We start from the raw sequence: 15629 nt of genomic DNA on the forward strand, positions 1-15629 counted from the left end.
GGCGTGTCTCCTTTCCTTTCCAGTGAATGCACTAGTAAAAGTATCCCATCCTCTCCGGTAACCGCTAACCGACCGGTAATCCCCCGTTTGCGTTCTCCTCACCTCTCTGTTCTGCTACAGCATAGTCCTTTCCGCCAAACTTGACAGTACGGACAACCAATTATAGCCTACTTGAACAGGACTGCAGAAGCGCAAGTTAGCTCCTCTTTACAGTCGCACAGGTGCCACTGCCGGTGAACAACAATCTCGTAAGTTGCCCGGTTATATGCAGTGGTGAGGTGAGGAATAACCACATAAATTGACACGAAGCATGACTGTAGCCTAAGTTTAAAAAAAAGTTTTTAAAAAAACATCCATAATAGGGATGCGCTCTTGAGCAAACCTCTAATCAGATGGTGCTGCTCATAGTGTCCTGTCCCGGGTGACGTTATGTCTCTTTCGATGCGGAATGTCCCAATGAAGTTGGCTGACTGGTTCTGTCAGTGCGGAACTATATGCGTGTGGTTTATCTACTCGTGAGAATCAGGCGCACTGCTTTTTCTCAAGAGCCAGAACGAGCTGACTCAAAGTGCTGCCAGGAGCCCTGTAATTAGCGCAGCCAGTGGAGAGCTACTGAAAACGGGTTGATGAAAAACCAGCCCAAGAAATAAAATAGAGAACATTCAGCATAAGGACTCCCCCTGCCCAATGGAGCCAGAGCTTGTGGGCTCCCAAGATGGCATGTTCTGTGGTGGAGCCTCAGAGCTATAAAGCCCAGGGAGAAACCCAGGGGCATTTCTAGGATTTAAAAACATTCGGGGCATAGCCCAAAGCCAGTAGGGGGGCCCTGGGGGATCTGGAATTTGGTGCATTTTGAGAACATTGAAAGACTAGATATTTTTCAGGTAACTTGCACCTTCCCTCCTGGCACAGCAGACACTGCCAGTACTCAATTACACTAGCTACTGTGGTTCTCTCTACCATAGAACACTATCTACTCTGAAATGCATACATCCACAGTGTATTGCCAAAAGCCTCCATACCTTTTCACTTCCATTTTCTATGTTGAGGTCTCTTTTGTCTACCCTCCTCTCTCATCCTGTCCTGGTTGTAAAAATGGTTTTAATTGTAATTACAGACCTTTTCACCTCACCTGCAAATTCTTTGTAAACCATTTTGTACTTGTTCACTGTCTGTGTCTCGCCTGTTATAATTTGTGCAAATAAAACTAATTAGAATCTATAGAGCAGCTTGAAGTGATACAGTCTAATGTGTGCTCAACCCACCACGGTTCTCTCTGCATCCCTTTCGTCACTTGTCTGTTGCTGTCTCCGTTCTTGTCTGTTGCTGTCTGCGTCTTGTCTGTTGCTGTCTCATGTTTGTTTGTTAATGTCTCCTTTGTCTATCCTCTTCTGTCATGGCCCATTTTGTTATTCTGGTATCTCTCTCCATCACGTATTCTTCTGTTCTGGTCTATGTCTTGTCTGGTGTGTCCCTCCATCATATCCTTATCTTCTGTTGCTGTCTCTGTGTCTTGTCTGGTGTCTCTCCATCATCTACTCTTCTGTTGCTGTCTCTGCCTGGTGTGTCTCTTTAGTTTTTCAATCCAAAAATGGTCAAGGGGATACTAGGGTAGCTTAACTTGTTTTGGGCCGGTGTCTGGGCTACCTAAATCATCTTCTTCCCTATCAGTTGCCTCTGGTGGCTGCTGTTCCAGGTGTTCCACTGGTCTGCTGTTTTTAAGCGTTCCACTGGCCTGCTGTTCTCATCTGTCTTCCTCCTGGGCTCATCTGCAAGGTAGAGTTACATGTCACCAGTTTGTTTTAAAGGGCGACGGCACTTCCTGACTTGGCCTGGTTTATTTCAAGCTGTAGTAACGTTCACTGAACAGCGGGGCGCTGTCAGAAGATACCGTATGTAATTTAGTCAGAAAAACAAATCTCTTCAGTCTGAGCTAGCTAGCAACGTGGCTAGCCAGCCGGGCTACACTATATGGGGCGGCAGGTAGCCTCGTGGTTAGAACATTGGATTTGTAAACGAAAGGTTGCAAGATTGAATCCCCGAGCTGACAAGGTAAAAATCTGTCGTTCTGCCCCTGAACATGGTAGTTAACCCCACTGTTCCTAGGCCGTCATTGAAAATAAGAATGTGTTCTTAACTGACTTGCCTAGTTAAATAAAAGGTCAAATAAATAAGTACCGTAGCTACAGAAATGAAACCCATGAAATACACTCGCTGGAAATAAACACTTTTCCTAATATCATGACTTATAACATCCTTAACTTGCCCATTCACAAAATATACGCGGAGTGCTAGGACACAGCCCTTAGCCGTGGAATATTGGCAGGGGTTTGTGATATATGGCCAATATACCATGGCTAAGGGCTGTGTCCTAGCACTCCGCGTTGCGTCGTACATAGGAACAGCCCTTAACCGTCGTATATTGACCATATATCACGAACCCCCGAGGTGCCTTATTGCTATAAACTGGTTACTAACGTAATTAGAGCAGTAAAAATACAAATGTTTTGTCATACCCATGGTATACGGTTTGATATACCATGGCTTTCAACCAATCAGCATTCAGGGCTCGAACCACACAGTTTATAATAGACCATACACCACGGGTATGACAAAACATGTATTTTTTTCTGCTCTAATTAGGTTGATAATCAGTTTATAATAGCAATAAGGCATCTCAGGGGTTTGTGGTATATGGCCAATATACCACGGCTAAGGGCTGTGTCCTAGCACTCCGCTTATATCGGCCATATACCACACCCCCTTAGGCCTTGTTGCTTAAATAACTGATGCTGAGCGCTAACGCAAACTCATTGGCGTTAGTCAACACTTATTCTGAGGGAGACTAGCTAGTTAGCTACCACTAACCCTGCACAAACCTGTGGCTTACTCTGCTGCTGCACTTTTACTTTCTGGCTATTCTGCCCTTTCCACCTCATTCACTGCTGCCTGCTCAACATGAGAAACTCAGAATATCCGTATTTGCTCTGTGCTGTGCTAAACTGCAGATTGACTGAATGACAGGCGTTTTACTGAATGATGACAATAACCACGTTTCCAGCCACAGTTTTTATGCGAGTAAAGTCATACCATATAAAAAAAAAAATCAGAAAGCTGTGATGAAAGGAAGTTTCGGTACAAATGTATAAATGCTGACAGATAATTTGTTCGTTCGACATGGTGGGATCTTTTTGTTTCGGTAAAATTATGCGAGAAGAGCCGGTGGAAACGCCTTTATGCGCAAATATTGATATAACAACCATCATATTGAAGTACACTTGGAGTCACGAGATGACATGTGTGGTGCTCCCACTACGACTCCGGAAACCATGCAGTGTATTTGGCTACAGATGACATAAGTTATGAACTTCACTGGGTGGCGAAGGTGCACGGTGATATTGATGCCTTTCCAATAAATATCGAGGGTCTAAATTCTGGTGACATGATGATTGACTGCGGTTTGACAAATGTAAATATTATCCATAAAAATGGAATTATGTAGACTAGTCTACCCACACAGCCTACCCCCCATTGTATCTGCGAGGTGTTGGCTAGCGTGCATGTGCCAAGACCAGAGTAGGCACATTTCCCATTTAAAAGCAACAGTTTGTGACAAAACTATCTGTACAGTTGAAAATGCAATGGAAACAAATGTATTTTTTTGAATGTAGTACATAAACACCTTTTTTGTTTGCACTTCGTCACGCACTGATTATCTGCAGTCCGTTTGGTGGAAACACAACTCGTGGGAAAATGCGCATATTTTCTTAATGCGGATTTTATAATATTGGCATGTAAATCTAACCAATTGGATGGAAAGCTAATGCCATCTAAACGGTGCTATAGTTGTAGGAGACGTGAACGGTCCACTGCGTTATAAAATCCTGGTCAATCACAGTAGCTTCCGCGTCACTTCAGGGGCTTCTTGCAATGCCTACTGCAGGGATTCCCCATTACATAATCCCTCAAATCTAAATTATTTTTTTTGGTCATAATTCAAGGTTAGGGTTAAGAAGGGTTAGCAGTGTGTTTAAGGTTTTGTTTAAAATCAGATTTGAAAGAAGATACATTTTCGAAATGGGAGGGAGTTTAACCATAATTATGACTTTGTTGCTGTGTTAACTAGTGACAACCCTATTACTACCTAGCGCATTACCTTACTACTTCCTAGTGCAATATATTGTATTGTTTATTTTTGTCATCAAAATTTGTCAGGAAAAACATTTGGTTTAAATACTGCATAGCATTATGTGTGGTTATGGAAACTCAAAAGGGTCGGGGCTGGACCAAAAACAACCGGGGCAGAAGCCCAAGCCCAGGCACTGTGGAAACCCAAGGCTTTCAGGAGTGGTAGCCTACTGTAAATGAGAAGTTTGACACATCAATCGGCTGCCGAGTGTCAAGACTTGAGTTAATCAGTAATTTATCCAATTGTATACAATCATTCATAGCTTGATCATGTTACACCAAAGCGTCATGTTACACCAAAGAAAACCATGTGCATTTTGTAGTCTGTACCACCCATAGGCCTATTTTCTCACAGTTGGGTATACAATCATGTCTGGTGGTTGGATCAGCTGCAGCACTTGATGGTAAATCCCAGAATACATACTGGATCAATCAGTCCCACAAACCACATGTGAGACATGCTGACCCAGTGACAACAAACAGCCAATTCCTATAGGTCTAATTACTAGTGCATGGGCACTTCCTGGGGTGTATGCCTACCATTGTTGCTATGACAACATAACTATCTATGGAGCAGCAGAGACTTTAGGGGGCACATAGGGGCTGACATATTAGCATGGGCATATTTGGCCTCGTTAGAGGGCTAAAAGATGAAAGGGAACCCCTAGAATGAGAACATTTCTGCTGGAGGGAACATCAAAGCGCATAGAAAATTAACAATAAGTTTGAGGTTCCGCTGAGAAAAAGTTTTTTTTCCCCTCATGGTGTATCAGTGGAGAATTATTCATTATCCAACAATAGGTAGATTTCAAGGGCACATGGTTAAAATACCTCATCCACTAGCAAGCCATTCAGCCAATAGAGGCTTAGCAACACAATGAGTGTGGCCAAACTTTTTCCTCCCTGAAGAAGAAAGAATACACTGGCACTATCAAGCTGCTCTCTACGGACTTCACTGAAGGCTACACCAGGGGGCAGCCTCAAACATGGTTCTCACTGTGTATGGAAATGGAAAACACCCATTGCTACAGTACACCAGTGGTGGCACTTTTTTTTTTTAAAGAAAGAAAAAAGGGGAGGATGGGCTCATAGCAATGGCTGGAACTAAATAAATGTCATGGTATAAAACACATCTGATTTTCCACGTGTTTGATACCAGTCCACTCATTATAATGAGCTGTCCCCCCCCCCACCAGCCTCCTCTGCTACACACCCAGCAGGTCCTGCTATGAAATGAAACATTTCATGACAATGGCTTGTTCCAATTGACCAGGAGGACTGAGGAGGTGTTCTGTATGTGTAGGCAGGTCTTGTGTGGACTGTGTCTACAGATGTGTGGACACTACAGAGCCACATGGTATGAGACCAGATTAACACAAACACACAACCTCTAACATGGGTGTTAAGTGTGCCACCAACTACTGCTTCCCCATGTGGCCATCAAATGAGCTTTGGTCTTATCAACATTTGTATTAGGTCAATAGTTTATCGACATACCCCAAGAATGTGTCAAATAGGCTACCTCTCCCACACACACACCACGTGAAAGACATGAAGTTCCATCTTACATAGACAATAATACTTGAACAGGTACTTTACACAACCACAAAAACTGTCACTTTGGAAGTATGATGGTGCAGTAGAATATTCAGGAAGCTGCAGAGGAAACACATTAGGTTGATGGAGGGGTGTGACCAATTATCCCTGTTTGTTCTTCCACATGGCTGTCAGTAGGCCTACTCAAAAGCAAGTTCAGTCTAGTACAGACTGAAAGTAAGACCGAGACAGAATGCATAACATTTTATTAAATTGTTTGGGGAATGACCTCATCTCAGAGGGAAGATCCTCGGAGCTAGATGATGCGATGGCAGGTACCCCTACGAGAGATTTGACACTGCGGATGATGATAACGTTTGTAACCTTTAACATGTACATTTCCAGGATGCACATAGAATCGGAAACCACACACACACACACACACACACACACACACACTTGAAAATAAAGCAACATTGAAAAGTCTGACCAGCAGACACTTAAATGCCAGACCTAAAATAAAATCTCAACAAGACAAAGTACTGTGCAGTAGATTGTTTTTGCACAAGAAAAATCTATGGTTAAGTTGATAGCAAAAATACATGGGTTTGTGAATCTGGCAGAAGACCAACCAATATCCCAGCGATCAGAACAGTGGCAGATTCCTAGTTAAACACTGCCAATGTCACACTCCTCTTTAGACACACCGACTTTGGAGAAACAAACATAGACAACATAAGCCTGACTTAAAATAATTCACAGGCAGGCTCTGAATGTAGATGTCTGGTGTCAATAGTAAACAGACAGAGAGACAGACAGAGACATTAAAGTCATGTGGACACGCACACCATCTCACATGCTCCATTCCTTCTAGTCACTGCATGGCTTCAACACTTTTCTGCTGTGTGCGGAAAAGCATGTGGCAGGTAAATTACACCTCACCCTATTCAGAAAACAGTTGTGATAATAGGTATGTGAACATTCTACATTCTGAAGTCAGAGTTACGATGGGCAGGTGAGTAGAGGAGTAGAGCCTGGAACAGCTGCTACATTGTGATGTCATTCAGTGCACTTCCTGGTGGAGTGGCCTGCTCTAACTACTAGAATAATGGTGTGCTTGTGTTGCATTACCAGTCCAGGATCAAGCCTAGCTCCTATGTTTGAGAGTATGTCAAGTCCTGCCTATGGCACAATAAAGACTTGTTGTTGACAGATCAAATGGTGGCGTAGCTAAGAGCTAAGGGATTGGAAACACGGACACATTTGTGCTCGCACACACACACACAATTCTGTTGTTTTGTATCAGCGCGTGAAAGGGAGTTCCCAGGTAAAGAAGGTGGGACCAGGCACAAACAGGATACAGGAAATTACCCTTTAAAACGAGGGCTAATCAAAAGCCTGCTCTGAAATAATGGATACAATGTTAGTCCTGTTCCTGACAGAGTGCAGGCTAACAAGGTCCAGTTGATAAATCATTTCTGGGGAGAAACTGACCACTGCAGTTTCATGTATCAACATTTAACATGGTTCTTCCATATACCGTCATTATAAATACACAAACAAATGGGATACTTTTAACCTAAATTACCACAAAGTAACATTTAGTACATGTTATACTGAACAAAAATATAAAAACGCAACATGCAACAATTTCAACGATTTTACTGAGTTACAGTTCATATAAGGAAATCAGCCAATTGGTTACCTGTGGTCTGTGGCTGTGAGGCCAGTTGGATGTACTACCATATATGGTAGAGAAATTAACATTACATTCTCTGGCAACAGTTCTGGTGGACATTCCGGCAGTCAGCATGCCAATTACATGCTCACTCAAAACTTGAGACAAACTTGATACATCTGTGGCCTTTTGTTGTATGACAAAACTGGACAGTTTAGAGTGGCCTTTTATTGTGACCAGCACAAGGTACACCTGTGCAATGATCATGCTGTTTAATCAGCTTCTTGATATACAACACCTGTCAAGTGGATGGATTATCTTGGCAAAGGAGAATTGTTCACTAGTAAACAAATTTGTGCCAAAAATTTGAGAGAAATGATCTTTTTGTGTATATGGGACCAACACGTTACATGTAGCATTCATATTTTTATTCAGTATACATACTTTTGTGTTTAGTGATCTGCACCAGCTGCTTAGTTAAACATTCTGTGGTACATGGTTTGTGGCCACTACTGAGGGGCTTGAGTCCTGGGTAAGACCAATGACTGCAAAATTACACTATTTTCTATTTTTAACCCATAAGATGTCTCTAAGACAGGCACACGCCTCACATGTATGTAGCCTACCTGATGAGTCACACTTTCTCTACGAGCAAGTTAGCAACACTATGCAAATAGATTTAAGGACTTGGGTTATTGAAAATGTAAATCTACTTTAACTGATGGCTTGTAGGCCTAAAATCCCCCTATGATATAATTACTAACCAGCCAACAACCTCACTGAGCACTGCCCTGCTGAACAAAGACATGTTGTGATTCAGCACGTTGGTTTACTGGGGGATGAGGTACTGGGAAGGGTGGGTGTGTTTCCACACAGGCTATTTGTTTGTATTTGTTCCTGGTTGGTCCAGGTGGTTAGCTGTTAGGTCTGGGTGGGGTGTGTGTGAGAGTGGGGTGAGTCCAGCTGTGTAACAGATATAATGTAGCAGTAGCTATTTCTCATAGGTTTGTTCAGTGGTGGATAAAATATATCTACTGTACGAATCGTATGAAGTGGACAGAGCAGGGGAAGTGTCAACTGTCGAGCTTCATTTCCATCATGAGCCGTTTGTTTTGCAAATGTGCTGTTTTTATCTGAACAGAGAAATGACTTATTGCTTATGTAATTTTGCCCTGATGTCCCCTTAGCAGTGGGCTCAAAATCAGAGGCATAACCCACATAACCCTGACCATAGAGAGACATTAAATAACGTGTTTGATTTAATTCTGTGACCCTGACTGTCACCTCAGATGACCTTTTACTGCATGGGAAAAACTTAACTTTTAGACATGACCCATGGTTCATTATGGCTAAGATCATATCAGTTAGAGAATAACCCACATGTAATGGCTTCCAGAAATAGATATTGCCCTGTCATCATTTCGATAGGGAGACAGTAGATACTGAATTTGTGTATGTTGGATAAGGGATACTGTTACTATCCTGCATTCCTTCGAAAGCCATTTGTCCATCCCTGCATGAGGAAGTTGAATAAGAGGCCGCAGCCAGAGTAATGTTGGTGATGGTAGAGGCCCTAGCTAGGCCTATTCATGGTAGCACTATTATATAGTATTAATGAGCATTGACACATGTGAAGGAATAGAGGACTGGGCCCTCTCCCTCTACTCTCACACTTGTGTTACTTTCAGGAAGGCAGTGTGGGAGGGGGATATGCAAATAAATGCAGGGGGTGCCCCCTATTAGGGCCCGGCAGCCGCCCTGTCAGCTCACAGTGGACTGTTGTCACCCCGACAGAGAGTCCACCACACCCGTAGCTACAGACTGCACCAGGGCCACACCAACCGACAGACTTGCACTTGACTTGGCTTTTCCTAAGTGCTGAAGAACTCTTTCTCTGACAACCTTTTTCCGTGTCAGCTTCTCATCTATGGATTTTGGTTACTCAGCATGAAGCTTTTGCTTTAGAACTGACCGTTTTCTAGTTCTGTGAGGTGTTTTTAGTGAGATGCTATACATCTGAATTATACATCCTTTTAACGTCTGACACCTCTGAGGATTCAAGTTTTAGGATTTCCCTCAAGCTGAACTCAAAACTTGCCTGTAAGGCAGACTTACGTTTTCTTTAGAAACTACACTGACATTCTTTCTGTCAGCAGTTTATTTTATTTTTCGTCTACCTTTCCTTGAGTGGGAGTAACAATGCACATTGTGGTGGCATTACATGCCATTCTCCTCCTGTCAGTCACTCTGTCACTGGCTGATGCCAAATCCTACAGACCCCACCAGTCCAACCTCTACAAATCTGGACCCAATCCTCACCACCTTGTCCATGGGAAGCCCACCAGCAGGCACAAGTGAGTACTCACTCGGACTATACTGGGCTATAGATTTACTCAGTATTCAGTGCATACTGTAGTTGATTATCGGTTGTCCTGGTCAATTTTCTTTCTCCTAGTTTTCTCAAGCCAGTTAGAAATGTTGTAAGTTTGTTTTTAGGTATAAAATACATTTTTAAGACTGTTATCTGATGTCTCCCCCCCCCCCCCATCATCCTCCCTCTGTCAGGAACCACTGTGCCTATGTGGTTGAGAAGACTATGTCATTCACCATGCAGAATGGTGTAACACCCTATGTCAAGGCTGAGTACAACAAGTGTGCCTGGGGTCAGAAGTGTTCAACCCTCATGTGAGTGATCCATACTGCACAACTATACCTAATAGTCCTTAAACCTACTGCCTTTGACATTGCTACTGTTGTTGCTGCTTCTACTGCCGCCTACCAATACCATGGCTACTATGTGTATAACTGCTGTAAAAACAACCGCTATTATTGTTTCTGCTGCTATTACCATATGAAAAGGTTATGAAAACAGTACTGCCATTTTTCCTTCTGCTGTTCACAGACGTCACCTTATGCAGTTTCTTGAGTCATGTTTTTAATATTTTTTTCCATCGACCCACAGGTACCGTCTGATGTACAAGCCAGTCTATAAAGTTGCCCATAAGACTGTTACTGAGTTGGAATGGCGTTGCTGTCCAGGCTACTCTGGCTATGGCTGCATGGAGGGACCCCCAGCCTACAACCACCCAATTAAGGCGATGCCTCCATTCAAGGGCCCACCCATTAAAGGAAATCCCTGGAGTCAGACCAAGGGTCCTCCTCCCATGAAATCTTACCCAATGCTTGCCAAGGACCCTCCCATGAAGGGACCTCCTCCTATGAAGTCTTACCCCATGAAAGCAAAAGGTCCTCCTTCCAGCAAGTCCTACCCTATACGTCACTTTGGGCCTCCTATGACCCACCCCTCCTACCCAGTGTCCTCCTTTGAGCGTTACCCTTCTGTGCCACAGCACCACCGACAGCCAGACCACCACGAGCCTGAACCAGACCATCACTCAGATCCAGATCACCACGAGCCAGGCCAACATCAACCTGAACCAGACCACCATGAGGAACAAGACCACCAGGGGCCAGACCACCACCAGCCTGAATCTGATCTAGAGCCAGACCATCACCATCACCAGCAACCTGGACCAGACCAACCTGATCATCCAGACCACACAGATCACTCAGAGCTGGAGCCCGTTGCTGAAGAAACAGCTCCCCTTGTTGGCAGCCAAGAAATCGATGGTAAGAGTGTTATTCCAATGCATTTTCAGTACTGCTGCACATCATGAATATTACATGTACATAAGATTCTAGCCTTGCTTCCTCTACTGGAAGAGGATATCTATATGTATTTAGAGTGCATAAATGCACAGAAACTCCATTGATTTTGGCAACATTCTTCAAAGTCTTTATGCAGACAAATACTCGTAAAAATGAACACTTATGTTACATTACATTTACTCTCTCGATCTCTCTGATTTATGATTGTGTATGTAACACTCTTCTCTCCGCTGTAGGCCAGGCTCTAGACACAGTGGGCAGTGAGTCTGCAGAGCGTCTGGATCGGATGGAGGAGGACATGCGGCATCTATCCCGGGGTCTGGAGACACTTAGTGGGACAGTGAATGGTCTGGAGGACAGCCTGCGTGCCTCACTACAAGAGGACGCAAGCAGGATGCTCTCCGCCCTTCTGTCTGCATCACCAGGCCCTGTCCCCGCTCTGTCCTCCTCCCCCCACTCCATTGTAGGCTTTGCAGACATCCCAGGAGGGAACCCTGATGCAGAGGGTCTGGATGGTGGCCAGGCATTCCCAGGGCTGGGCGAGCTGACGGGAAGGGTGGAGGAGCTCCGGGCTGAGCTGCAGGCAAAGGCCGCTGAGCTGGAGGAGCTGAGAGGCACGGTTATCAAGCACGACGACACACTGAAGAAGATGTCAGGAGGGATGGCTAGCTTAACAGGGACCCCATTGAGAGACACCCAGAAGGCCATGGAGGATCTAGTGGATGTCAAGTTGGGTGGGGCCCGGACGGAGATCATCGAAGGGTTTGAGAAGCGCGTGGAGAGTGCTGAGAGCCGCTGTGAAGAGAATGCCGGGGAGGTGAGGCGGCAATGCCACAGAGAGCAGCAGGAGAGGCAGGAACAGATGGAGCAGGCCCTGGAGGGCAGCGCCACGGGACTGAGGAAGGAGCTGGGACTTGTGCAGGCTCAGATTCAGGGACATGACCTGACAGAGGGATGCTGTGGTACAGTCACTGGCCTGGCTGATAGGGTGCATATGCTGGAACAGTCAGTGGCAGTCCTCAACCAGTCCCAGGAGCACTTGAGGGTGGAGCTGGGTGGGCACAAGGCCCATGTAGAGGGCATGCTGGAGGGCCGTCTGGGGTATGTGGAGGCTAAGCTCAACCTGACAGGGAGTGGAAAGGTCAGGGGTGGCAGAAGTGGGAGCAGTGGTAGTGGCGGGGTCCAGGGTAGCAGCTTAGAGGGAGGGATGGGGCCAGGTGGCCTGGAGGCCCGTCTGGAGGGGAAGCTAAAGGCTCTGGAGGGTCGTCTTCTGACGGCTGTGGAGGAGCTGGGGAACGCTACAGCCCCTGCCCTGCTTGAGGGTCACGTCGTGCCCACGCTGGAGACAAAGCTGGAGTCCCTCAGGAGAAGGCTGGAGCTGGATGTGGACAGTGTGCAGAAACAGCTGCGTGGCTTGGAACTCCTCTGCATGTCCTCCTCTCAGCCCATCCACCAGGGAGAAACAGCCACATTGAACACTCATGTGGTGGATGAGGAGAAGAAAGGAGGAGGAGAGTTGAAGGGTCTCCTGGATGTGCAGGCTGACCGTCTGAACAGCGTTAATCTCACGCTGCAGAGCCTCCTGACCAGACTGTCCCAGAGGGAAGACCACCGGGAGGGAGAGGGGAGCTCAGTCCAGGGTGAAATCATGCTGCTTAAATTCAACGTTCGCTCCGTGAACCGCATCTTGAAGGGCCTGAAGGACTCTGTAGTGTCAGTGGTCCGGGATGTGGGGCACGCCAACACCACATGGCAGGAGCGGGAGGAGCGCCTGGCCCAGCAGGTGAAGGGCGTGGTCCAGCTGGTGGGGCGCCAGGCCTCCATGCTGGGGGCGGGAGAGAGGAGGCTGACCCGGCTAAAAGGAGAGCTCCAGGAGCTGAGGAGGCGGCTGGCCGGTGAGGTGCAGGGCTGCCGCTCCACTGCGCTGGGAGTCCAGAAGGAGGTCGTGGAGGTGGGGGGGCGCTTGGCCAGCATGGAGGGCCAGTGTAAAGGCTTCAGTCACCTGGCCGAGGATCTGGAGAGGATCAGGGCAGAGCTGGAGAGGCAGTCAGATGTGTACCTCTCCCAGGTCAACGGCACCCTCACTAATCACGCTCACCAACTGTCTGAGCTAAGACAGGAACTCAGGAACTGCACGTCGAAGGCAGAGCCCACCCAGCAGAACCTATTCCTCGTAGAGTCAGAACAATTAAGAGGAGACCAGTAACTTGTCATGAAACCATTTACTGTAAGAGGGAGGCCAGTGTTCTGTACGGAATGATAATGGACCATAATCGTGAGCCCCAGAGACAAGGGCTGGTGGTAGAAACAAAAGGCTAATGTTTCAACCCACTGGCAATCCATAGAGAATTTCTAATTGTGTTGAGTTTTGTTTAGCAAAATGTTTACACTTGATTTTTTTGTATTGCTGTTCTTTCGTAGGCCTTTGAGTTTACAGGAATCCAAGATACTATATTTTTATTTTGTATGATTATCGTCTTTTGTATTTTACATTTTTATAAAACATTACAGTTCTTTGTGACCTCCATTCCTCTTGCTGTTAAAGTATTGTTTGTATATTAAAGAGGCGTTATGTCACTGTTGCTCTATGGTCTGAAATGTATATACTTGTAAGAATAAAAGCATCAATTTGACAACAGTAAATAAAAAGATGCACTTAAATCCATCAGTGAGTGAACACAATGGCAAAAGTATGAGATTAGGCCACATCTAAAGCCACCAGAGGGCAACAGAGAGACAGATTACTCTGTCACTACCCACTGAGAAGCATCTGCATGCAGATTCGCTTGGACAAATCAGTCTGTCTGTCTTATTACACATATTGGCCAAGTCCATTGATACTGAAGGGTCACTTGCACCTTCAACTTCATCCATTTGTAAAACATGAAATAAAATATGTAGTTTTGCTTAAACTGAATTGATTATTCAATCACGATATTGAAATTGGCCATTCAGTAGCCCTCGTGAAAATGTGGTGCATGGCGCTCCTGAATGCAAATAATACATATCAAAGGGAACTAAAAGCATCATCAGGGTGAGGACTAGACAGACACTCGATACCGAGATTGTTGACTGTCTCTGTTCCCAAAGCACCCATATCTGATGGGTCCTTATGACGGCCCATAGGTGACCTTCCTACTAACCCTCCCCTGTTGGTCCCTGTTTCCCATCTGACATCCCACCATTAAAATGACTGATTTGTGTGAGATGAACTGCGGTTATGTGAAAGTGTTTTGGCCACAGAGGTGGAGAATGGTGGTGCATATTAATGTAATGTCTGGGAGGGAGAGAAGGAGAGAAAAAAATAAGAGGCAGGAGGCAAGATTGGGCGCTGAAGGATAGTCATCTGCATGCACACACACACACACACACACACACACACACAGACAGCACTGCGGTTGGTTGTATCCAGTGGGCCCTGTCACACGTTATCACCTTCAGAACACTCTCTTAAGCACCGCCTCCTTACCATCCACTTCCTCCCTTTAAATCAGCATCACACCAAAACAAATCAATCCTATAATCATATCTCTCCTAATCAACTCAGTTGTATTTCTCCTCAGGACAAACAAGACAACCTCAGATCTTCTCATTAAAAAGGCGCTCAGGCTTAGCGATAGGAATATCCCTTTCCATCAAACGTTCTTATGTCTCGGGAACGGGATGGTCAGAAAGGGAGCCGCATGACAGAAAATCCATTACATTGGAGATAAATGTTGTCTGAGAAAGGCGCCATCTTGAAATGCACAGCCCTCACGTCTCCGCTTGACTCCAACAGAACATGGCTGTGCAGGTTGCAGTCCTGCTGTTTTTCATTTAACCTACACTTAATTGACCATTATTGTCACAAGTGGTCGGAGAGTGCAGCGCACTCACTAGGCTTCCCGGATCATATAATTCAGTAACTGATTAAAATAAAAAAGACAAGAACAAAAACTAACAGAAGCCTAATTTTGATAGTATCAGAATACTACATGAGTGTGTTTTTTCAGTGTTTTTGCAGACTTTACTGTGGTAATCACTGTAGTGTTTTTGCATACATGACTACAGTATACTATAGTATTCACTGTAGGGTTTTTGTGGACATGACCGTAGTATACAGAGTGCACAAAACATTAGGAACACCGTCCTTTCGTCCTCAGAACAGCCTCAATTAGTCGGGGCATGGACTCTACAAGGTATTTATATGGGCAGGTTCAAACTGGGCCTTTCACCCAGACAGAGCTGAGTAGTTGAGCACGACAAACAACTCTCATAAACAACAACCAGTATGTGTCACTAAAATGTGAGTACAAACCTTTTATCTTATAAAATCGGATGGCCGCAAAATTCTAGCGGATCAGTCAAATAGCCATTTTGAGTCTATTGATCTGTTCTCTTTGGTACTTGTAGTGTTAATGGCCACATTAATAATTGGTGCATTTTTTTGTGCATTGCCTTTGTTATGCTAACTAGGCCTCCTTTATGGCGATGCTTGCTACTTCTATTAGCTTTATATTGTTTGCTTGCTATGCTATGTAACCATTAAATTAGCCTGCTATAGTTTCGGTCTACCATG

At 45.1% G+C, this 15629-nt stretch overlaps 1 protein-coding gene across 1 annotated transcript; it reads left to right on the forward strand.

The window, feature by feature from the left end:
• Positions 1-9108: 9108 nt before the first annotated feature.
• Positions 9109-13648, forward strand: emilin3a (elastin microfibril interfacer 3a). Its single transcript, XM_020459968.2, has 4 exons — positions 9109-9756; positions 9968-10087; positions 10365-11032; positions 11308-13648. Exons 1-4 carry the CDS (start codon positions 9602-9604, stop codon positions 13275-13277), a joined length of 2913 nt encoding a protein of 970 aa, XP_020315557.1. The 5' UTR covers positions 9109-9601; the 3' UTR covers positions 13278-13648.
• Positions 13649-15629: the final 1981 nt, after the last annotated feature.

The sequence above is a fragment of the Oncorhynchus kisutch genome, linkage group LG24 (genome assembly GCF_002021735.2).
Source record: "Oncorhynchus kisutch isolate 150728-3 linkage group LG24, Okis_V2, whole genome shotgun sequence".
NCBI lineage: Eukaryota > Metazoa > Chordata > Actinopteri > Salmoniformes > Salmonidae > Oncorhynchus > Oncorhynchus kisutch.